Genomic DNA, 25,839 nt, shown 5'->3' with positions numbered 1-25,839 from the left:
AAAATAAAGAGTAGAGAGCATGTGTCCGAAAATGGTACCAATAAAAACATCAATTCATCCTTCAAAGAACAAGCCCTCACATGACTGTCGGCAGAAATATGGAAAAATTATAGCTCTCAAAATAAGATGATGCAAAAACTTTTTTAGTGTGTGATAGCAACCAATCCTAAAAAAAGTTATAAATCTGGTACCGCTGTAATCGCACTGATCCGAAGAATAAAGTCGTCTAATCACTTATACTGCACGAGGAACGGTGTAAAAAATAAAACCAATTTTTAACCTGCTGCTGATTTGTTCATTCTGCGTCCCAAAGATCGCAGTAAGGCTCTGCTCACATTTATCCTGCACTCAGCTCTGAGCACTTACACTGGGGTTTCTGTGTAAATCTCTGAAATACCCAACACCCGGCGGAAGATTTCCTATAATAAAGCAGATGGAGACACTGTGGACGCCGTCTGGCTTGTAACCTTGCGGTGTCTCGCTTTTTAACCCCTTAATGCCGAGAGCATTTTCTGTTTTTGCATTTTCGTTTTTTGCTCCCCTTCTTCCCAGAACTTTTTTATTTTTCGTTCAATATGGCCGAGTGAGGGCCTATTTTTTTCAGGACGAGTTGCACTTTTAAACGTCATCACTGGTTTTACCATATCGTGTACTGGAAAACAGGAAAAAAAATCCAAGTGCGGTGAAATTGCAAAAAAAAATGCAATTCCACAGGTTGTTTTTTTTTTTTTTTTTTTTACCACGTTCACTGAATTCTAAAACTGATCTTCCATTGTGATTCTCCAGGTCATTACGAGTTCAAGGACACCAAACATGTATAGGTCCTTTTTTATTTAAGTGGTGAAAAAAATCCAAAGTTTGAAGAAAAAAAAAATGGCATCATTTTTCGGGATCTGGGGCTGGGTGAGGGCTCATTTCTTGCGCGCCTAGCTGACGTTTTAATTAATACCATTTTGGGATAAATGCGATGTTTTGATCGCCCATTATTGGATTTTACTGCAATGTTGCGGCGACCAAAAAAATGTAATTCTGGCTTTTGAAATTTGTTTCTCGCTACGCCGTTTACTGATTGGATTATTTTTTTATATTGATCGGGCGATTCTGAACGCAGCGGTACTAAATATGTGTATGTGTTTTTGTTGGTTTTTTTTTAGCATTTTATTTTGAATTGGGCAAAGGGGGGTGATTTTAAACTTTTTTTTTTTATATTTTTTTAATATTTTTAAAAACATTTCTTTGACACTTTCTGCATGCTTCAATAGTCTCCATAGGAGACTAGAAGCAGCAGTTTTCTGATTGCTTCTACTGCATACAGGCGATGAGCAGATCACCTGTATGCAGTAGAAATGCTCATGTGCTATGAGCGCCGATCACTAGGTGGCGCTCATAGCAATCTTTATATGACAACCACAGGGGTCTGCTGCAGGGCTGTGGAGTCGGTAAGCCAAACCTCCGACTCCTCAATTTCCCTTACACCGACTCCACGACTCCCACTCCCACATATATTGCTTATATTTAAGTGAAAAATGTATTGTAGTACAATGTGAACATCAGACATTTAATCATTTTTATGATACAATAATCAAGATATTTAGATAGAATATAATATATATTTATAGGAATACTCTTTCTGGTGAAGACTGCAGAATACAGGACAGAGGAGGGGAGATTGCCCCCTGCAGTCTGGAGCCAGTGCAGGACGGGAGCACTGCAGCATACAAGTGAGTTTTGATAGGTGCGTGCCCCTGCTTCTAGGGAGGGGGGGGCAGCTCCCCCCCCCCCCCTGCCACTCGCTGGCTAGTGCCATGATTCACACACAGCGTTTTTGCAGATCCTTTTTTTGCAGTAAAATGCAGTGTCTCTTGGCATCCCAGCAAAGTCAGTGGGTTTCAAGATATGACATTCAGACACATCGTTTTGTGAGGATCCTCACAAAGAATGAGCATGTCAGTTTGTTCGGCGTTTTTCTAGTCTGCTATAACTATTGAAAACATTATCTATGAGCTCAAAAACCTTTCAGCTGATGCGGTTTTTTAAAAAGCTGATCTGCTTTTGCAGCTGAAAAACGTATCCTCAAAAAACGCAGCAAAAACGCTGTGTGTGAATGTAGCCTTAGATCAGGAATAGAACAGCCATTTATAGGTCATTTCATAACTTTCCCAAATTCCTATGAAAAAATATTCCCCACAAACTGCATTGATCTACTGCACTCAATTTAATATATATTTTAGGAGTCGGAGTCGGTCCATTTTATACCGGCTCCACCAAAATGAGCACCGACTCCACGGCTTCGACTCCGACTCCACAGCCCTGGTCTGCTGCAAACCTCAGGTTGCCATGCCCACCCATCAGTAACCCGCGATCACGTCACTTGGTCTCTGATGGGCGGGGTAAGTGACGCGCTTCCAGCGGGGCGCTGTTGAATGCCGCTGTCAGAGATTGACAGCGGCATCAAACTAGTTAATAGCCGCGGGTGGATCGCAATTCCACCCGTGGCTGTTGCAGGCACATGTTAGCTGTATAAATCAGCTGACATGTGCCCGGTTCAGCGTGGGCTCAGCGCCAGAGCCCCCGCTGAACCGGCCTTTCCTATTTGGTGCGTACTATTACTGACCACGTCGGAAAGGGGTTAAGCGTGCATAAAAGCCCAGTCGGACACAGTTTTCTGCACTTCTGAAAAAAAAGACACCGCTGAACAGAGGCCAGTCGGAGTCCAGAGTAACTCTGCTACTTTATTATACTGAATGGATCCCTCTGGGTTGTCATCTGTATCAATTCATTTGAAGATTTAGTTAGAAACCCTGATGTAAGTGCTCGGCGTAGCGCGACTGATAATTGTGATCCCAAATGTTATGTAAAATGTTCCCAATAAAAGCTTAAACTTAAGTACCCACTCAGGTCCGTCATTTCTCAATGGAAATATAGGATGCTTCCACAATACTAGTAGCACATAGGCTTTAGACAAGCACTATGGCTCCTCACCACCCAAAATAAATACACCTCCCAAATGCCCACCTCCTTTCTGGGCCCCACAGTGTGCCTAAACTACATTCAGCATCCATATGTTTGCCATTTTTGTAGCGATGAGAGCCCGCTTAATTTACTGGTGAATGTCTCCGGAAGCACGAGCTGGGCTCAATGGTCCTGGGCACTACAATGGCAGATTTGCAATATTCACTCAGCAACATCCACTGCTGTTTGTTTCTGGAAAACACCCATGAAGTCAAAATCGTCACTATACCTGTAGATAAATTCCCAAAGGTGTATAATTTCCAAAATGGGGTCACTTGATTGGGATTCTACACTTGTGGCACTTAAGGGTTCTGTATATGGAGTATGCAAACTATTCTATGACAATTTGTTCTTCAAGACTCTCTCCTTCTCTCCCAAGTTTTACCATGTGTCTAAGCAGTACTGTACAGCCACAGGGTATTTCCACATTCAGCAGATATTGAGACAGATTTATCTATCAATTCCATCCAATTTTGCACTCCATAAGTCAAATGATGCTCCTTCCTATCTGAACCCTGCTGTCTGCCCAAAGAGTAGTCTTCCTCCACACGTATGGTATCTTTGTAAACTGCACAACAAATTGTATGGTCAATTTTCTCCTGTTACTTTATGAAAATGGAAATTTTGGGGCTAAAGCAACATTTTTGTGGGAAAAAATAAAATTTCCATTTTTTTTTTTACTTCCACGTGGCTTTAATATTTGTGAAGCCCCTAAAGGGTTAATAAACTTCTTGAATATGGTTTTGAGCACTTTGAGGGTTGCAGTTTTTAGAATGGTGTCTGTTTGATATTTTCTGTTACATAGGCCCCTCAGTCACTTCACATGTGATCCTTAAAAAAAAAAAAAAAAAAATATTGGTTTTGTAAATGTTGTTTGACAAATGAGTGCTGCTAAATTTTAGCTCTTCTAACTTTCTAACAAAAAAAAAAATGTTTCAAAAATTATGCTGATGTAAAGTAGACATGTGGGAAATGTTGTTTAGTAACTATTTTGTGTGCTATAAACTATCTGGTTTAAAGGCATATGAATTCTAAGTTTGAAAAATTGCTAATTTTTTTTAAACAAAAATTGTGAAATTTTCAATATTTTCATGAACGCAAATCATATTGACCAAAACTTACCACTAACATGAAGTACAACGTCACGAAAAAACTATCTCCGAATAAGTGAGAGATGTTATAGCATTCCAGAGTTTTTACAACATAAAGTGACACTGGTCAGAATTGAAAATTGGCCCAGTCATGAAGGTGAAAACTGACTTGTGGGTGGGTGTGTGTGTGTGTGTGTGTGTGTGTGTGTGTGTGGTGGTGGTGGGGGGGGGGGGGGGGTGATGGGGTTTAAAGCGGTTATCTAGGAATAGAAAAAAAAATAAAGGATATGTCATAAATTCCTACATTGAATTAGCAAATCACAATAGTTTTGTCTAGAGAGGTAATCACTGTAGAATTAAAATAGGCTTGACTGAGATACTGAAAACTTTCAGATAAATTCTGAATATGCTGTTTTTATGTGCTTTCACAGTAAAAATACATGTAATACACACATGACTTAATCCATAAAGTCTATCAAGGCCAGGTAACTCTGCAAACAGGAAGTTTCCAAAACAAAGTACCGTATATTCCGGCGTATAAGACGACTTTTGAAGACTGAAAAATCTTCTGTCTAGTCTGGGGTCGTCTTATACGCCGGTAATGCTTTTGAACTTTCAGAAATTGACATGCGGGGATACTCTGGGGGTGTTAATAAGCTGCCGTGGCCGTATCCCTGCCATGTCGGAGTTAATATAAGGTGGAGGGAGTTAAAATACGGCGGCGGTAGGTCCAGACAGTCAGCGCTTCTGTGCTGAAACTGACACATCGCTGCGTATTCCAAGCTCCGGACACAGCGCAGGGCTTCTGTGCCGACAGTTTTCACTTGTCACAGAAGCGCTGCGCTGTGTCCGGAGCAGGGAAGTTCGCATCGCTTCTGTGACAATATATGAAAAGCCGGCAATTCAGCAGCGGCATAAGCCGGCACCCGACAATTTAGAATAGAAAGAATAGAGCTTCACACATAGATTAGATAGATAGAAACATGTCAGTCACATATATATGAAGTACAGTGAAAGTATTGCTTACTGTACTTGTCATTTAGTGTAAAGGATTTATTAAAACAAATATTAGTGTTTTCATGCACCATCTCTTTAAAAAAGCCGGCCGGCAATTCAGCATCTGTACCCGACAATTTATAACAGAAAGATAGAGCATCACACATAGATTAGATAGATAGAAACATGTCAGTCACATATATAAGAAGTACAGTGACAGTGCTGGTTACTGTACTTGTCATCTAGTGTTAAAATAACGGATTTATTTAAAAAAAAATTGGCGTGGGGTTCCCCTTAATTTTAGTCTCTAGCGGAGGTTAAGCAGACAGCTGGGGCAGATGTTTGAAGCCTGGGAAGGGGGTAATACCCACGGAGCTTCCCAGGCTACTAATATCAGCCCCCAGCTGAATACTTAGCCTTTACTAGCTATTAAAATGGGGGACCCCCCCAAAAAAATGACGTGGGGTCCCCCCTAATTTAATAGCTAGCAAAGGCTAGGCAGACAGCTGGGGGCTGATATTAATAGCCCAGGAAGGGAGCCATGAATATTGGCCCCCTCCCAGGCTAGAAACACCAGCCGTCAGCCGCCCCAGAAATGGCGCATCCATAGGATGCGCCAATTCTGGCACTTAGCCTCGCTCTTCCACGCTGCCCTGGTGCGGTGGCAGGGGGTAATAGGGCTGGGGTTGATGTCAGCTTATAATGCCAGCTGACATCAAGCCCAGGTTAGTAATGGAGAGGCGTCTATAAGACACCCCCATTACTAACCCCATAGTAAAAGTTAAAAAAAACACAAACACCCAGAATAAAGTCCTTTAATTGAAATAAACACACAATTCTTTATTGTTCTAAATTAAACCATACTTACCATCACGCCCATTCCAGCTGAAGCCAACGATCTCCTGCAATAAAAGAAAAATAATAAAGCAACCTCATCCTTACCTTTCCATGGTTCCCAGGACCGGTCCAGCTCTGCTACATTCACATGACAGGCTGGACCGCAACAGAACGCTGCCATCCAGCCTGTCATCCCGCAGACACTGAGAAGCGCAGGCATGCTTGCGCTCTGCAGTGTCTGGCTGTGACGGCATCCAGATGAGCCGACAATGAACTCAGCTCACCTCCTGGACGTCCGTCACTGACAGCGTGGGAAACTTCTACTGCGCATGCGGGGAGCAGGAGAATTTTCCCACGCTGTCAGTGACGTGCATGAGGTGAGCCGAGTTCATTGGACATGATCTCGGCTCATCTGGATGCCGTTACAGTCAGACACTGAGGAGCACAAGCATGCCTGCGCTTCTCAGTGTCTGCCGCATGGCAAGCTGAACGGCAGCGTTCTGCTGCGGTCCAGCCTGTCATCTCGATGTAGCAGAGCTGAAGCTGTCCTGGGAACCATGGAGAGGTAAGGATGAGGTTGCTTTATTATTTTACTTTTATTGCAGGAGATCGTTGGCTTCAGCTGGAATGGGCGTGATGGTAAGTATGGTTTAATTTAGAACATTAAAAAATTGTGTCTTTATTTCAATTAAAGGACTTTATTCTGGGTGTTTGTGTTTTTTTTAATTACTTTACTAGAAATTCATGGCGGTCATGTCTAATATTGGCGTGACCCCATGAATTTCGGGCTTAGGGCCAGCTGATAATGCCAAGCTGGCCTTAACCCCTTTATTACCCAGTGAGCCACCGCACCAGGGCCCTGGATGAGTTGGGTACAGCGCCAGAAGATGGCGCTTCTATGAACGCGCCATTTTCCGGGGTGGCTGCGGACTGCAATTTGCAGCGGGGGGGGGCCAGAAAGCTTGGGCCTCCCTGCGCTGCAGATTCCAGCCCCCAGCTGCCTAGTTGTACCTGGCTGGACACAAAAATAGGGCGAAGCCCCACGTCTTTTTTTTTTTAATTATTTCATGAAATAATTTAAAAAAAAAGGGCTTCCCTATATTGTTGTGTCCGGCCAGGTACAAATAGGCAGCTGGTGGTTGGGGGCAGCCCGTTCCTGCCTGCTGTACCTGGCTGGACACAAAAATATGGCGAAGCCCACTTCAACATTTTTGGGAAAAATTAATTACAAAATTAATAATAATTTAGGGACTGCATCTTTATTAACCCCTCAATTGTCATTTAGTGTTAAAATAAAGGATTTTTTAAAAAGAAAATTGGCGTGGGATCCACCATCATTATAGTCTCTAGCGGAGGTTAAGCAGACGGCTGGGGCAGATGTTTGAAGTCTGGGAAGGGGGTAATACCCACGGAGCTTCCCAGGCTACTAATATCAGCCCCCAGCTGAATACCTAGCCTTTACTAGCTATTAAAATGGGGGACCCCCCCAAAAAATGACGTGGGGTCCCCCCTATTTTAATATGTTTATGAGTGACAGTTTTCCTGCTATATACCTGCATGTCATAAGAATTTAAATTAAAAAAGGACCATGTTAAATTCAAATCTGTTTTTTTTTAATTTTTACCGGTGTTTGGTATGCGTTGGAAAAGGGGTAGTCTTATACGGTGAATATATCCTAAACTCTATATTTTAACAGGAAAGTAGGGGGGTCGTCTTATACACCAGGTCGTCTTATACGCCGGAATATACGGTAGTTTTATTTAAAACATGATATACCAAAAATAGGCAAAATCCGCTGTAGAAAAAAACGTGATAAAATGCATTAAAAAATGCAAATAGCCTAATTGGTGCAGAAATATTGGAAACAATCTGCAGCATTGAAGACACGCCAAATGCTAATTGTGGGAGCTTAGCCGAATATAGACATATTGTAAACAAAAGACAAAACTTTTCCAAGTAACGTGATCCTTAACTTGTAGTGACCAAAATACCCATTATCATTAGGTTAGCTATTAACTGCTGGATTCTCAGTGATCTAGGAGCTAAGATCCCCACTGATTAACATTACTTGTGTCCCTTCTTTGAATGGAGCAGCGTTCGCCCATGTGTACTGCACTTCATTTAATGTCTCTGAACGCCAGAGAGAGCCAGAGTACACTCTTGTGTCAACACCAAACCCACCTATGGTTCTAAATACCCATTCAAAAGGATAGGACCCAGATTAAGTTCTGTTGTAATCACCTATGTATGAGCTTTCTATGTGGAATCGTATGAACAGATTTGCTGAAATGTATTTTACTTTTTCTAAAATGGATGTTGTAATGGGGTTTCTCCAGCACTTATAATAGTCATTTATCTATAAAATTGATAGTTTGATGCCTGACAAATGTTGATATGGGAAAGAATGTACAATACCACTCATGGCCACTACCAAATGTGTGGCGCTGTGCCCCATTATTCATCTCAGCCAGTCCCATAGACTTAGAATAAAGTGACAATCAAGCATGCATGTTGCGACTCCATTCAACCAGGGGACACGGCACCCTGTTTCTGTGATTGGTTGGGGTCCCAGTGGTGGTAGGATACCCAGCGATGAGACACTTAACCTCTGTCCTGTAGCTGGGTTTTAATTGTTTTATTCTGTGAACACCAGATTCAAGAACTTGGTTATATAAAAATAGAGCTTTGTCATGGAGAGATTAGCTAGTAGCCTTTTTCACAGCGCCTCTCTGTTTTATGCTCTAACGTGTGGTCTTATTTTAGGGATACTTGTGTTTACCGTACATGGCCCTGCAACAGCATCATCTGCTCTCTGATGTCAGTGTCCGTGGATTTGTAGCTGGAGCCACCAACATACTCTTTCGGCAACAGAAACACCTAAGTGATGCCATTGTTGAGGTGTGTAATATCATCTGCATCCTAGCTGGGTTAATTTTGTTATCTAAAAGTATTTGTTTGAGAAGTGTATGTGTATTTATTATATAGGTGTGTGTGTGTGTGTATATATGTATACATACCGTATTTTTCGGACTATAAGATACACCGGACCATGAGATGCACCTAGGTTTTAGAGGAAGAACATAGAAAAAAAAATTTAAGTGAAAAATGTGATCATGATGCCCTGTTAAGGGGGAGGGGGTTTGCTGCTGACTCTGTTATAGAGGTAATGTCACCCAATTCTGTTAATATCCCCCATCCTGGTATATATGGCCCCCTCCTTCCTGTTATTTGTGGCCCTCATCCCCATCCTGATATGCATGGCACCCCAATCCACTATCCTGGTATGCATGGCACTACCATCCTGGTATGCATGGCCCCCCTCATCCCTCTTCCTGGTATGTCTAGCCCCACCTTACACCCATCCTGGTATGTATGGCACCTTCATTCCTCTTCCTGGTATGTATGGCCCCCCCTCATCCCAGTATGTATGGCGCCCCCCCTCGTCCCTGTATGTACGGCACCCCCTCACGCCTTCATCCCGGTACAATGTACAGTTAGGTCCATATATATTTGGACAGAGTCAACATTTTTCTAATTTTGGTTCTAGACATTACCACAATGAATTTTAAACAAAACTATTCAGATGCAGTTGAAGTTCAGACTTTCAGCTTTCATTTGAGGATATCCACATTAAAATTGGATGAAGGGTTTAGGAGTTTCAGCTCCTTAACATGTGTCACCCTGTTTTTAAAGGGACCAAAAGTAATTGGACAATTGACTCCAAGGCTATTTCATGGACAGGTGTGGGCAATCCCTTCGTTATGTCATTCTTAATTAAGCAGATAAAAGGCCTGGAGTTGATTTGAGGTGTGTTGCTTGCATTTGGAAGGTTTTGCTGTGAAGTAAACATAGGGTCAAAGGAGCTCTCCATGAAGGTGAAACAAGCCATCCTTAAGCTGCAAAAACAGAAAAAAAACATCCGAGAAATTGCTACAATATTAGGAGTGGCAAAATCTACAGTTTGGTACATCCTGAGAAAGAAAGCACTGGTGAACTCATCAATGCAAAAAGACCTGGGTGCCCACGGAAGACAACAGTGGTGGATGATCGCAGAATAATCTCCATGGTGAAGAGAAACCCCTTCACAACAGTCAACCAAGTGAACAACACTCTCCAGGATGTAGGCGTATCAATATTCAAATCTACCATAAAGAGAAGACTGCATGAAAGTAAATACAGAGGGTTCACTGCACGGTGCAAGCCACTCATAAGCATCAAGAATAAAAGCCTAGACTGGACTTTGCTAAAAAAACATCTAAAAAAGCCAGCACAGTTCTAGAAGAACATTCTTTGGACAGATGAAACCAAGATCAACCTCTACCAGAATGATGGAAAGAGAAAAGTATGGCGAAGGCGTGGTACAGCTCATGATCCAAAGCATACCACATCATCTGTAAAACACGGCGGAGGCAGTGTGATGGCTTGGGCATGCATGGCTGCCAGTGGCACTGGGTCACTAGTGTTTATTGATGATGTGACACAGGACAGAAGTAGCCGAATGAATTCTGATGTATTCAGAGCCATACTGTGTGCTCAGATCCAGCCAAATGCAGCCAAACTGATTGGTCGTCGTTTCATACTATAGATGGACAATGACCCAAAACATAAAGCCAAAGCAACCCAAGAGTTATTAAAGCAAAGAAGTGGAATATTCTTGAATGGCCAAGTCAGTCACCTGATCTCAACCCAATTGAGCATGCATTTCACTTGTTAAAGACTAAACTTCAGACAGAAAGGCCCACAAACAAACAGCAACTGAAAACCACCGCAGTGAAGGCCTGGCAGAGCATCAAAAAGGAGGAAACACAGCGTCTGGTGATGTCCATGAGTTCAAGACTTCAGGCAGTCATTGCCAACAAAGGGTTTTCAACCAAGTACTAGAAATGAACATTTTATTTACAATTATTTAATCTGTCCAATTACTTTTGGTCCCTTTTAAAAACAGGGTTGCACATGTTAAGGAGCTGAAACTCCTAAACCCTTCATCCAATTTTAATGTGGATACCCTCAAATGAAAGCTGAAAGTCTGAACTTCAACTGCATCTGAATTGTTTTGTTTAAAATTCATTGTGGTAATGTCTAGAACCAAAATTAGAAAAATGTTGTCTCTGTCCAAATATATATGGACCTAACTGTACATATGGAGGTTTTAGCTGACTTATTCCAAATAGTCTGCCAACATTGAGGTGAAATATCCGTATTCAGCAGTTTCTCCAATCTAACCATATAGGAATGCGTGGGAAAATAATTTTTTTTAGGGGCATTAAGGATACTATAAATGTTAGAAATCAGACCCTTAGCTGAAGGGCTTCTCCTACACAATATTTCAAATTCAGTTGGACTGGAGACTTTTGCAGAGCCATAAAGGGTTGAGGCTAGGTGTTTGATTTGTTGGCATTGAAAAATTCCCGATTTGGTTATTGGGATTTTGGATTTGATATAGTCAAATGTTAAAATTTCTAATGTATCCCTATCCACAATATCCGCATATCTGATGAGGCCTACAGAGATCCAGCGGTGGACCATCGCCGGATCTGAGCTATTGGGTAATTAGGGTTGGAAAATGAAAGCGACCATTGGTGAGTTTGGGGAGGATAGACCGAAACATTTCCTGGAAGTTATCCATATATCTCTTGTGAACTGGATGGGGACCTAAGAGTGGGACTGGTAATTTGATGGAGTGTGACGACCATAGTAATGAGTTCGGATGATTAGGTGCTAACTATAGTTTCTCTATCTTCGTCCATTTGTTATATGCCCAGAGTGAGGCCCAAGAAGGGATTCTTCGTAAGTGGGCGGCCCAGTAATATTTAGTAATATCGGCAACAGACAGGCCACCATGTTACTTATGGGTAATCAGAATTTGTTTTGATATTCTATGACGTTTCTCACTCCAAATAAATCTCATGAAACTAGCCTGTAGGGATTTTAGTTCACTCAGGTGGACTTTGACTGGGAGGATTTCGAAAAAGTACATTAATTTAGGAAGTAGGGACATTTTAATTGCTGCTATCCTTCCCATTAGGGAAATTGTTAATGTCTTCCATTTGGTTAATAGACCTTTCAGTTCCCTACTGACACATGTTTTGATGCATGTCATCTAGAATATGTACTGCGTGATAAAGTCATCTTGAAGTGTTGGATAATAATAATCCTTGTGCTTTTTAAGGTAGAAGATGCAAGACTGAACATTCATGACCCTGAGCTGAGGAAGATACTGAACCCCACAACAGCTGACCTCCGGTTCATTGACCACTTAGTGAAGCATGTTACTGAAAACAGGGATGATGTCTTCCTCGATGGCACAGGCTGGGAGGGTGGCGATGAATGGATCAGGGCACAGTTTGCACTTTACTTGCATTCTTTGCTTTCTGCCTCTGCACAGCCAGGTAGTGTAAATCAAAATCCATATTGTCTGGTTAAGTAGACATTTTTTTTTTCCCCCTAGAGTTCTGTATCTTTCAAAACCATTTAACCAGGAACATAACACTATCCCTAGCATGAGACTTAGGCATTCCAACCTGCTTCTTATGAGAGCTGCAGTGATCCCTGTGGTCTTGGATGATCAGGGCAGCACGGTGGCTCAGTGGTTAGCACTGCAGCCTTGCAGCGCTGGGGACCTGGGTTCAAATCCCACCAAGGACAACATCTGCAAGGAGTTTGTATGTTCTCCCCGTGTTTGTGTGGGTTTCTTCCGGGTTCTCCGGTTTCCTCCCACACTCCAAAGACATACTGATAGGGAATGTAGATTGTCTGAATTGTAAAGTGCTGCGGAATACGTTGGCGCTATATAAATAAAAAGATTATTATTATTAATTTACAGACTGGTGGGATTAGTATAAGAGTGTTAGGTTTTCCTTTGATCTCATATATTCCTACTATTTCTCTTTTTTTTCTTTGCAGAGAATGAGAAGATGTTGTCAGATTATGGATCTGCTTTCATTTCAATGTGGAAAATAACACACAACTATAGAGTATGGAACAGCAATAAGCATCCTGCTCTCGCGGAGGTGAATCCATGGTAAGATTAATCAGTATAGAAGAGAGCGCATAAGTTAATAAAGCAGTTTTAGGAAATAATGGTTTTGTTTTTGTATCTATTTCTGTATGAATTATTAATGATTTTAGATAACTGGTTGTGGTTATTTACGGTCGAGCAATTCAAGCCTGTCATGTGATCTGCGCAGCTCGGTACAAGACGGCGCATTGGTAGCTGCACAACAACTATAATCCTTACAGCACCTGTGTGTCGGTCACGTGACCAAGACTGATGATTATTCTTCTCTGACAGTAACCAATAAAAGTTGTTTATAAAATGCAGCAAGCAGAGATCTTGAACACCTTGGGAAATTGGTAAAGTTATGCAATTTCCTAATATACTTTCTTTATCTAAAATACCATTTATTTGCTGAAACCGGAGTACCTTTTCAGTTAGTATTTGTAAATTATTCTGGAATACCTTTTAGATTTATACTTTGTTCTGTTCTCCTTTTAATTCTCATGAAAACAAGCATAAACTGACAGCTAGTACTTCCCTTGTTTATGGGGTGTGTCCACAAATCTAACTGCCTGGCCTTTTTAGTTTAACAAATGGTATTCCGCAGAATTCTATGAGATGATGCTTCGGGAATGCGGGTATTTACTAAATCAGGAGTGGAGGGCTTCGTTAAAAATAACATGCCAATTCTATAATCTCTTGTCTTATAAGGCTACGTGGTGCTATTCTTCTGTTATTCCTATGATAAATTTTAGAACAAATTAATAGCTGGCGATTCCGTTTTCAATTGTCACGTGTTCCTACACTGACTGGCACTGTCCAATCAGCTTTAATTGTGTAGCTATTCGCCCCTTGGACAAGGGGAATTAACATCCATTGGTCAATTTCTTCATACGTTTCTGGGAAGAATTACATTTCTGTGGGAAGTATAATGCTGACAGGTCCTCTTTACATTACTCTGACCTGGCAAGCAGTCATGTGAGTTTGAGTTATGGAAAGATACCCATCAGGAATATTCCTGTGAACATGGGACAAAGTTATGAAGACCCAAGGCTCATTGATGCACACTGGGAGGGAAGGCTAAGGTGTCTGCTCCAATCCCATAGGAAAGCACATAATGCTAAAAATGCTAATGATTGTTTTGATTAAAAAAAAAAAGTCAGAACACACAATGCATTTAAGCTTGCTGCTTATAGGGCTGCATAGACTGATCAATGTTGACCCCCATCCATTCTTGAGGCACCTATAATGGGCAAGTGCACATCAGAACTGTACAATGGAGCACTGGAAGAAAGTGGCCAGGTGCATTTTCACCTAACAAAGAAAGATGGCACCAGGGTACATTATGGGAAGAAGGGAATCTAACAGTAAGACGTTTGATGCTCTGCTGGGATCTCACACTGCTCAGTACAGGCTGCAGCTGTTAGGTTCGGTAGGTGGAGCTTGAATACACTTAGACTTTTAAGTTGGGCTCCTAAAATGTTCATGTCCGTGTCGAAATTATGTAGCCATTCTGACACGGACTTTCATTGTATTTTTCTTGCATCAGTTCCCCCAAAGAGTAACTGCACTGTGACCCTGTGTTTTGTTTTCCATTATCATCACCAATAATGTATTGTGCCTTTTATCTACCTGTACCTGTTTTTTCTTTCAGCCATCCATTCCAGGGCAATTATAGTGTATCAGACGTGAAGCTACGACTTTCACAGTAAGTACTGGTTTTCTGCATTTCATTCACTAGTTTATTAGGCATATTACCCCTATTGACTGCCTTTAAAAAAATTAACATCTCACGGTTATTTTAAAGCTCAGTCCAGAACAGTGAAAGGGGAAAGAAGCTTGGCAATGCTGTTGTCACCACAAGCAGAAACATGGTTCAGACGGGTAAAGCAGTGGGTATGAGAAAACATTTTAATATTACTTATTTGCCCCCAGATCAATTGATACACAGAAAAACTAACATAACTCTTTTGTCACGAGCATTGACCCAGCTTTCTTCTGTTTCCGTAGGTCAGTCAGTTGGCGGCGCACTGATCAGTGCAAAATCTGCAATGTCCTCCTGGCTTTCTACCTTCTCTCAGCCATCAACCCAGGAACAGCAGGAAGAGAAGCACTGAACAATAGGTGGCTGTGGATTTTGTATCTGTTCCCTCTACGGATTGCTTTATGCATAAGTCACGTGTGTGCTCTTCTAAGGCGTCTTACCTCTGTCACTCTCTTTGAGGATTCTATGTTTACTATTTGCCTTTCCTCTATTATGATCCACTTTCTCTATTTTAATTTTTTTTGGCAAATAAAAAATATACCGTCCTTTACAAGTGTGAACGGAAAGAAATGTGAATGCAGGCTTAAAGTGGCCATACACTGTAGATTGTCGGCCAAACCTGCCGATTTAGGCTGGACTAAACAACCAATTAATGAATATGGTGGTATCCAAACTCTCACCCTCCATCAGATGTCGGGGAGAAAATGGATCAGGCTGTTGGATTTCAGCATGTGAGATGTTTGTCAGGGGCTTCATTACCTTCTCACTGAAAACACATACGCAATATGCCAAGCTGAGCTTGTATTTGTGTACGGGATCGGGGTATGAATGTGTTCGCCCAACTTTAGACCGGAGCAATTGTACCATGTATTGAATTCACAAAAACTGGGTTAATCAAAATTATTATTTCTGTACATCTGTTGTTGCTTCTGTTGTTTTTTTGTTTTTTTTCGTTCGGCTACATTCACACATCCGTGTACTTTTGTTTGTTTTTTTTCTTCTCAAACAGTACATGGACCCTTAGCCGAATGCATTCTAAAGATGGATCTGTCTCCCCTGTCCATAAGACTCAGAGTATGTCCTATCCTCATCCATTTTGCGAATCGTTTTCGTCATTAAAGTTCATGGGGAGCCATATTAAATAGATGAAACAAGGAAGACATACTTTTTCATCCATTTTTCATTAATCCATTGTTAAGAGACAATGGAAAGATAAAGTTCACACAATCTACCTCCTTCAGTTTTAAAATAGGATAATGATGGGTTACGCATATATAGTTATGGCTGAAAGCGTTGACACCTTTCAAATTGTTCCAGAAAATGAAGTATTTCTCCCAGAAAATTATTGCAATTACACATGTTTTATCATACACATGTTTGTTTCCTTTTGTGTGCATTGGAACAACACAAAATAAAGAAAAATGGCAAATTGGACATAATTTCACACAAAATCCCAAAAATGGGCTGGACAAAATTGAAATTGCTGGCACCTTTCCAAAATTGTGGGTAAAAACTTGGTTTCAAACATTTGAAGCTTATTCAAACTCTCACGTGACAAGTAACAGGTGTGTGCAATATGAAAATCTCACCTGGATCAAGATAAAAAGGGGAAAAGTTGACTCAATCTTTGCATTATGTGTCTGTGTGCCACACTAAGCATGGAGAATAGAAAGAGGAGAAGAAAACTGTCCGAGGACTTTTAACTTTGAGATTTTTGATACTTTTCAACAATTTTGGTTCTGAAGTCCATCTCCAGAGATCTTGATGTTCCTTTGTGCACGATGTGCTACCCACGGCACTGTAGCTAATCTCCCTGGACGTGGACGGCAGAGAAAAATTGATGAAAGGTTGCAACGCAGAACAGTCTGGATGGTGGATAAGCAGACCTAATCAAGTTCCAAAGAAATTCAAGCTGTTCTGAAGGCTAAGGATGCATCAATGTCAGCGCGAACTATCCCTCGACATTTGAATGAAAATGAAACGCTATGGCAGGAGACCCAAGTGGCATCATGAAATCTGAAGATTACCAACGGATTTTGGGTAACAATGTTGTGTCCAGTGTCAAATGCTGGGTTTGCATCCTAGGTCATGGGTCTTCCAGCAGGACAATGACCCCAAACATACTTCAAGAACCACCCAGAAATAGATGGAAACAAAGCTCTGGCGAGTTTTGAAGTGGCCAGCAGTGAGTCTGAATCTAAATCCCATTGAAAACCTGTGGAGAGATCTTAAAATTGCTCTTGGGAGAAGGCACCCATCAAATATGAGAGACCTGGAGCAGTGTGCAAAAGAAGCATGGTCCAAAATTCCAGTTGAGAGGTGTAAGAAGCTTGCTGATGGTTATAGGAAATGATTGATTCCAAAGGATGTGCAACCAAATATTAAGTTGAGGGTGCCAACAATTTTGTCCGGCCCATTTTTGCATTTTTGGGATTTTGTGTGAAATGTCCTATTTGCCTTTTTTTTTCTTTTTTCTTTTTTTTTTAATATACAAAGGAAAGTTGGCATTAGAGCTAGAACTGAATGCAGTCTTCTGTAGTTTACATTTTTCCCTTACTTAATAGTTACAAGACCATACTTGGTCTTGAACTACTTGGATACTCCATCGTTTTTCAATGTTGTAGCCCCACTGATGAACAGTTATTTTTTTAGATTGTTTTATACAAGTAAAGGTTATATATTTTGCATAGTGAAAGTGAACAGGACTGTTGCACGATACCTGCCAGTCACACATGTATCCCAGAAGGTATCAGTAGATGTGACCCCACTTACATCCTGGTAAGGAGCTGAACAGAGCCAGAATAACTTTTTAGTGGAACAATTATGGTTCAATTTTCACTGGCAGATGGCATGTGTTTGAAATATTGGGGAACAAAAATGTAAAGTATGTAGAAAGTTGCAGAACTTGTCATTGCTTCTTTCTTGCTGAAGCCATTTAGTAGGAAGGTGTTATGATTTTCTTTACAACCCTTTAAAAGTAGCAAATCTTATGACCTTGCACTAGGCAAAGCACAAATATTTTCCCTAAATCTTCCTTTTAATTGGTAGTTAAATAAGCCCAAAATGCCCTTTCAGCAAGTAAATTATGGCTGCTGTCACTGTGTTGCTCCTCACTAGAGTGTGCTGGTACTACTGAGAGGCACAGTCCAGTAGTACCACTAGCTGATGTATATGGTGTGGTGTACTGATATTCTAATGCACATCTGCCATTTTAAAGACATTTGTGTTTTTTGGTTGTTTTGTGTTCTTGACTCTTGGATTATTAGAAGATGCCTAAAAGAAATCATAACACTATTGACTGTCTCTTTATATCCTTCTCTGGTGGTATGGCTATGCGATGCTGCAGCCAATCGTGGCAGTGATGTGTTGGTCACTACTGCAGCCCCATGCATTGGTTACTGTGGCCACATTCCTGTCTCTACTGGTAGGAAAAGCCGGGAGACCCCAGCTACTGCTAAGAGGAACAGCAGTGGCCTGCTGGGATCAGTAGGTGTATTTTTTTTTATTATTATTATGCTGGGCTGCTTACAAACAAAAAAAAAAAAAAAAAAGTTATGCAGCCCTTAAAAGCAAAACGGATTGAAACCAGAAAAGTATCAAGCTTTCCTTCTATATTTCACCCTTGACCTTGGAGTTTATATGCCGCTATCAATAAGTCAAAATAAATGTTTTTAGAGAGTTTTATGATTTTGTTACAAGGATGTGTAGAAATCAGACCAATTGCGGTTTTCTTTTTTTTTCCTTAATCATTAGGTTCTGAAGTTGTTTTGCTGTAAGATGTACCGTATGCTACCTATGTAGAATGCTGTTATTTCTGAGACAGAGCAAGGTCTGCTGCTATAACTGCTAGGAGCACAGTTCTCTTAGCAGAAAACATTTCAGCTGTGTATTATTACTGTTGCATTTATTGATTTGCTGAAATATTTTACTATTATTTTTCTTTTTAAATGTTTGTTTGACTTTGATTTAGAATTTTGCTTTATTTGTACCTGATTTTTCCATTGCACATTACATAAGACTAGGACTAATTGAAGACTTAAAATCTGTGATAATAGACCCACCATTGAACAAGTGCTGTGCAGTACACTCAGAATGAGCCTGCCTAACAACATCAAGCGCCACTTGGGTAGTCTCACTATTTATTATTAGTTTAATACCATAGCCTTGTTTTCCGTTATCAGGGCTAGATTACACCAGTTGGCCCAAAGGAAGTGTTGTCATTGGTTTCAGTCTCCAAAAGCAAGAGATCAAACCAACCTACTTGGCATGTTGCACCTTGCACTCTTTTGCATGTATGTTCATGATGAAGCAGATCTGATATATAATGTTACACTGGCTAATGAAGTGGTAATTCTTGGTGATAGGTTGATTTTCATTCCAAAATGTGTCTGATTGTAAAGGGGGTGTACATTTTTTTTTCTTAAAAGTAATATATTTAATGTTTTAGTTGTATATGTGTGGACCAGTCTGTGTACATAGAAAAGTATGGAAACTATATGAACGGAAATGTAATTGTTTGGTAACCAAGCCAATAACTGATCTGTATCTCTACTGTGGTTTCTCATGTCTGTTGTATATTGCAAATATATGAAGACTAGAAGAATTTAATAACATTTGTTTCCTGTTTTATCGTGTCAACACTTGTCAGTTCATGTGCTCAACATCATATCCTGTGAATGACCTAAATACTCATTTACTTACAAATTACACAATGTGCATGCCTGAAACGTGGAAATTTATTCTGCAATGTTAAGGTGGGAACAACATCCTTTACCTACTATGGCCTCATTCAGACTGCTCGTATGTAACACAGACTGCTTTTCATCAGTGTTTGGTCAGTGTGTCAGTTTTTACCATCAGTATTTCATCATTGATTTTCACTTATGGAAAAAAAAAATAGTGAAGATTCTCCTACCCATTTCAATGTTGAAGGGGTTGTCTGATCTTCTAAAAAGTCTGCAGTCACTCTGTTCTCGCACATCTAGTCAGACCGAAAGTGTGCATATTTTTCATACTTGGCGTCACATGACTGTCCGCTTTCCCTTGCAATACTGTTTGAACCCTGACAGCGTGCGCACCACAGGCTGTCAGTATTCAGAAGTCTGCAGGAAGAGTGATTGCAGACTTTTATCAGAAGACCAGACAACCCCTCTCACGACAGGTGAGATATATGTTGTGTCCCTGCCTTTGATGTAGGCTCGCATGCAGAGGCCTCATCTTTCCTGGCAGATGATGACTGATTTAATCAGCCATCATGCGCATTTAATAGGCTTGGGCGGAACAGAGCTCCGCCCGATGCTGTTAACAGCATATTAAATGCCACTGTCAATCTCTGACAGTGGCATTCAGCACACAACAGCAGGGGGGCACATCATTTCAAGTGCCCATGACATGATCGAGGGGCACTGATGGGTTGTCATGCCAGCCGGGCATCTGCTGACGACCCCCGTGCCTGTTCTTACAACCCTCCTGTGAAAGCCAGCCTGTAGCTGGAGCTCATAGGCGATCATGATTTTAGCAATACAGCCATCAGATGTTCGCAACTTCATCTCCTCTAAGGGGACTATTAAATACAATAAAAAATTAAAAAAAAAATCTAAATATAAAAAATCACAAGTTCAAATCAAACCCCATTTTGCCCCATTAAAAATAAAACAAAAACAACTAAATATTTGGTATCGCTGCTTTCGTGAAAGTCAGATCTATCAAAATATAAAGTAAATTAATCCTATTGGTAAACTGCGTCATAAGAAAGTAAAATCTAAATTACAGGTTTTAGGCTGCTGCGACATTGAGATAAAATGCCGTAAGAGGTGAACAGAACATTGTATCTATACCAAAATGGTATCAATAAAAACGTCAGCTCAGGGCACAAAATTAAGCCCTCACAAAGCCCCCAGATACCGAAAAATTACAACCTTACAGGACTTGGAAAATGGAGACAAAAGCAAAAAAAAATTTTCACACTTAAATATCAGTTTTACCATATAGTGAACATGGTAAATAAGAAAAAAAAACAGTGCACTTGGAATTTTTTTCTGTTTTCCAGTGCACGTGGTAGACTGAATGGTGTCATTCAAAAGTACAAATCGCCCGCAAAAAAACAAACCCTCATCCAGCTATGTGGATGGAAAAATAAAAAGGTTATGGTTCTTAGAAGAAGGAGAGGAAAAAACTAAAGTGGAAAATCGCCATGTCATGATCGGGTTAATCATGGATGGCAGATCAACTTGTATTGGTAATTTTGATCCGAGACAGTGACTGCAGCAAACTGACATGTGAACAGCCCCATTGACTTTAATGGGTACATGTTCTGTCTGTGAAAATCGCAGCTAGAACCCGTTCATGAAAAACTGATGTCTGAGTGAGCCCTAAGTAATTTAGTAATGGGTAAAATTACACCCATGGAATTACTAGGCTTCATTTGTTGAATTCAGTCCTAGTGTCATCAGTGTTTGTCCTCTGACTTTCATCAGTGTTTGGTCAGTGTGCAAAGCTTCTGCTATTCGTTGCAATCTGCTGCACACATAACACGTGCTGAATCCATCCTCGTGCTGTCCATGATTTTCACAGACCCATAGACTTGTATTGGTAATTTCGATCTATGACACTGATCAAAAATGGACACTTCTCCGTGATTTTTTTTGTAGGCACACAGTCTGCCAAAATACGGGAATGTGAATAGTTCCATAGATTATAATGAGTACATGTACTGTCCGTGAAAACCACAAATAAGAAATGTATGTTAAAAAATGGATGTCTGAATGGGGCCTTAGTTCAATCAGTCTGTGGGTAAGTTGTCCAATAGCAGAAGCGCTTGTAGAATAGGTTCATCTGCATACTTTCTCCTAGACCAGGGATCTTTTTTTTTTTTTCCCCAAGGGCCATTTGGATATTTATGCCATCTTTCAGGGGCCGTGCAAAATTATCAACTTGAAAATTACCCTGCTATATTTGGTCAAACATTCAATTAACTCACCCCTAACGTGATGGATGTAGCTGCCTCTCTTTGTGGCTTGTGATATGGAGGATGTTGCTACTTGTAACTGCTTTTCATGGGGCCGGGGCATGCGCATCACCGGAGACGCGGGGCCAAGGCATGCGCATCACCGGAGACGCGGGGCCAGGGCATGCGCATCACCGGAGACGCTTCTGCTTTCTTCTGAGGGACAGGAGAGCATTGTGTGCTAACTCCTCCCAAAGAGTGTATCCTGACTGATGTAATCTTCTGTTGCACGCGCCGCAGCATCCTGTGTGCGCGTGCTCGCAGAGTAAGAAGAAATTTAATGGGCTGTCGGCCAGAGCAGTTCGATCTCTGGAAATCTGCCCGGGGGCTGGAGAAGAGGTCAACACGGGTCGTAAACTACCCCTGGACCGGAGGTTCCTCACCCCTTTCGTAGACCATATGTGCATGTTATACAGATTTCCCTGTTCTGTAAGCTGTTGTGTGCACAGGAGATCACATGTATGAGATCAGTGTCTTGTTACATCTGACAGTGCCATATGAAGGCTGCTTGTACATGAGATTACATTTATTCTGCTCTAAGGCTGCATTCACATGTCTGAGTTTGATGGTCCCTGAGTTTGGGACAAGCTGCGGGTTTCCTGACCCAAAACCAATAGCCTCATAAATGCCTATGGGCGAGTGAGTTCTGGTCAGGAGGCCAGCAGCCAGTCCAGAAATCACGGTACAAATGTGAATGTAGCATAAAACATGATGTGATTACACCTGTCCATATTGGTTCATTGCATCTAAAATAAAAAAACAAAGCAACTTTGTAAAGTCCTGATAAAAAGAACCATTGTGTGTCTACAGCTCCTATGTGTCCATAGTAACAGACTACAAACATATCCCGAGTAATCTGATCCTATATTTATATTCTATTTTACCTATAATGCTAGGGTCACATGACTGTATTTTCTCTCATCCAATAAAATTGTCCTATTATGCTAATCATCCTCTGATCAGTTTGAACTGAGTGTGATCCGATTTTCTCACTATGAAAAGATGGGAAAAAAATATCACCATCTTTTCCATTTTGTTAGTCTATGAATATCTGACTGCGGTCAGATTTCTTTTCGATGGACTTATTGACTTGCTGCAAATCGTGCGTTCTTCGTTTTTTTGTTTTGTTTCTTTTTCTCTCCCCCCTCGGACAGACCCTGTCTGAGGAAAAAGTCGAACATGTGCATGGCCCCATAGAATATCATTCGCCCGAGTGCGATCTGATGTTTTTTTCACATCACACTCTGACCGAAAATATCATTGTCTGCACGATCCCTTAAAGACATTGTATGCTCCAATTCAGTTGCTTCCAATTGCTCTTGGAGTGGAAAAGATGGGGAAATAGCTCATCAGAGAACTATTAGTATTAATGCTTTTATGACTAGGGAATTTTTCATTATTGCGCTGTTTTAATCCTAGTCTTCCGATAGCCATAACTTATTTTTTTTGTCAACATAGACATTCAAAAGCTTGGGGGTGTTTTTGCAGGACAAGCTGTAGTTTTGAATTACACCATTCATTTTGCCCTATAATGTACTGAAGAACAGGAAAAAAAATTCCAAGTGGGGTGAAATGGTGAATAAAAAAATGCAATTCAATCATTTTGTTTTGGGTTTTGTTTTTGCAGCTTTCATTGTATTGTTAAAATGACCTGGAAACATGATTGTCCATGTCAGTGCAATTACAGTGAATTCAAACTTGCATCCATTTATTTTCTGTTTAAGTGGTAAAAAAAATTCAGAATTTTGTATAAGAAAAAAAATAAATAATATATATATATTTTTTTGTGGTGCCTTTTTCTGGGACCCGTAACATTTTTATTTTTCCATGAATTGAGGACTAATTTTTTTGCGTGGTGAGCTGTTTTATTGATGCTATTTTGGGGTACATACAGTTAGGTCCAGAAATATTTGAACAGTGACAAAATCTTTTCGGTTTGGGTTCTGCATGTAATTTAAAATTTAAACAAGTGAGATGCAATTGAAATATAGACTTTCAGGTTTAATTAAAGGGGTTGAACAAAAATATCCTGTGAAATGTTTTTGAATTGAAATCATTTTTCTACAAAGAATCCTCATTTCAGAAGCTGAAAAGCAATTGGACAAATTAAAGGGGTATTCCCATCTCCAAGATCCTAGCCCAATATGTAGTAGGTGCAGGGCTGCCACCAGGAATTTCAGGGCCCCATACTGGCAAAATTTTTGGGCCCCCACCTCCGCTCCGCCTTCACACCTCAAAACTTCCACCGTCCCACCCCTCACTCTTGGAAAAAGTCCATTTATGCACCACGTCCTCACCAATCACATATTAACAGTTCTCATTGAACACCAGATTACATACATAGTCAGCAGCTTTTGTTTTGGCCAAAAGATTTTTGAAGCTGCCACCACGACAAGGAGACTCTTCTGGCCGGTCCTCTAACCTATTAAACATTTGTTAAAATATCCAGTACTCTTTTTAGGTATATTTTTATTTATTTTTCTTTAAGAGAATATGTAACATACATTTTTTTAAATGACCAATACTACCACATACAAGGAACAAATACCGCCACACCATGACCAGACCACATATTACCACCACATAATGACCGGATAATACCACATACAGGGACAAATACCATCACACCATGACTAGACCACATATTACCACCACATAGTAACCAAATAATATCACATACAAGGGACAAATACTGCTACACCATGACCAGACCACATATTACCACCACATAGTGACTGAATACTGCAATACAATGCATTAATAAAAAAACTCAATACTAATATTACCATAAGTGCCAATATACACGGGAGCTCTGTATATAGTGTAGGTGTACAGGTAACACACTGACTCACCAGTGATGTCTCTAGTAGAAGTCCTTCATCTTTGCTTTTCTTTTTTATTCAGTGCAGACTGCTATCACTTCTTCCAGCCAGGACTCATCTCTGCATAAAAGAACACAGTTATCTAGAACACCGCTTCCAAAGCACATTCTCCACTTTTTCCCCTTCTATTCAGCTGAATTCAAACGTGCACCCACCATTAATATATCATTACTTATTATGCAACCCACCATTCCAAATATAAATTGTAATCCACGACTGCACCCCCACTAACTATAAATAGCCACTTTTCCCCACCTAATGTATAAATTAGTTGGCACCCATACTCTTTCCACCAATTCAATCAGTCCTACTCATGAAAACTCAACTCCCCCCACTTTGTACTTCATCATTTGCCGTCCCTCCTCACGTCCTCATTTGCAGTCCCTCGTCCCCCTACTCTATCATTTGCAGCCTCCCCTCACTCCATCATTTCCAGCACCCTACCACTCACTCTATCATTTGCAGTTCCTCATCCCCCTTACTCCATCATTTGCAGCTCCCCCCACTCCATCATTTGCAGCCTTCCTTACACCATCATTTGCAGCCTTCCTTACACCATCATTTGCAGCCTCCTTTACACCATCATGTGCAGCCTCCCTTATACCATCATTTGCAGCCCCCCCTTGCACCATCATTTGCAGTTTCCCCCTTACACCATCATTAGCAGCCTCCATCTCCATGACTTGCAGCCCCCCCTCACGCCATGACTTGCAGCCCCCCCTCACGCCATGACTTGCAGCCCCCCCTCACGCCATGACTTGCAGCCCCCCCTCACGCCATGACTTGCAGCCCCCCCCTCACGCCATGACTTGCAGCCCCCCCTCACGCCATGACTTGCAGCCCCCCCTCACGCCATGACTTGCAGCCCCCCTCTCCATGACTTGCAGCCCCCCTCTCCATGACTTGCAGCCCCCCTCTCCATGACTTGCAGCCCCCCTCTCCATGACTTGCAGCCCCCCTCACTCTGTGACTTGCAGCCCCCCTCACTCTGTGACTTGCAGCCCCCCTCACTCTGTGACTTGCAGCCCCCCTCACTCTGTGACTTGCAGCCCCCCTCACTCTGTGACTTGCAGCCCCCCTCACTCTGTGACTTGCAGCCCCCCTCACTCTGTGACTTGCAGCCCCCCTCACTCTGTGACTTGCAGCCCCCCTCACTCTGTGACTTGCAGCCCCCCTCACTCCGTGACTTTCAGCCCCCCCCTCACTCCATGACTTCCAGACCCCCTCCCCTCACCTATTTAATTCATGTAAGA

The 25,839-nt window shown here is 41.3% G+C and overlaps 1 protein-coding gene across 1 annotated transcript in view; it reads left to right on the top strand.

The window, feature by feature from the left end:
- The window catches only part of AVL9 (AVL9 cell migration associated), a 69,441-nt gene extending 46,139 nt beyond the window's left edge, over window positions 1-23,302 (top strand). The window contains exons 11-16 of the mRNA XM_073678283.1: window positions 8,700-8,834; window positions 12,106-12,325; window positions 12,840-12,957; window positions 14,588-14,641; window positions 14,741-14,829; window positions 14,944-23,302. Coding sequence (XP_073534384.1) covers window positions 8,700-8,834; window positions 12,106-12,325; window positions 12,840-12,957; window positions 14,588-14,641; window positions 14,741-14,829; window positions 14,944-15,050 — 723 coding nt within the window. The 3' untranslated portion in view covers window positions 15,051-23,302. The remainder of the gene's footprint in view (window positions 1-8,699; window positions 8,835-12,105; window positions 12,326-12,839; window positions 12,958-14,587; window positions 14,642-14,740; window positions 14,830-14,943) is intronic.
- The last annotated feature ends 2,537 nt before the right edge of the window (window positions 23,303-25,839 follow it).

The sequence above is a fragment of the Phyllobates terribilis genome, unplaced genomic scaffold (assembly GCF_046119375.1).
Source record: "Phyllobates terribilis strain yellow unplaced genomic scaffold, ASM4611937v1 Scaffold_4__5_contigs__length_816908805, whole genome shotgun sequence".
Taxonomy (NCBI): Eukaryota; Metazoa; Chordata; class Amphibia; order Anura; family Dendrobatidae; genus Phyllobates; species Phyllobates terribilis.
This window is presented reverse-complemented; position numbering and strand designations above follow the sequence as displayed.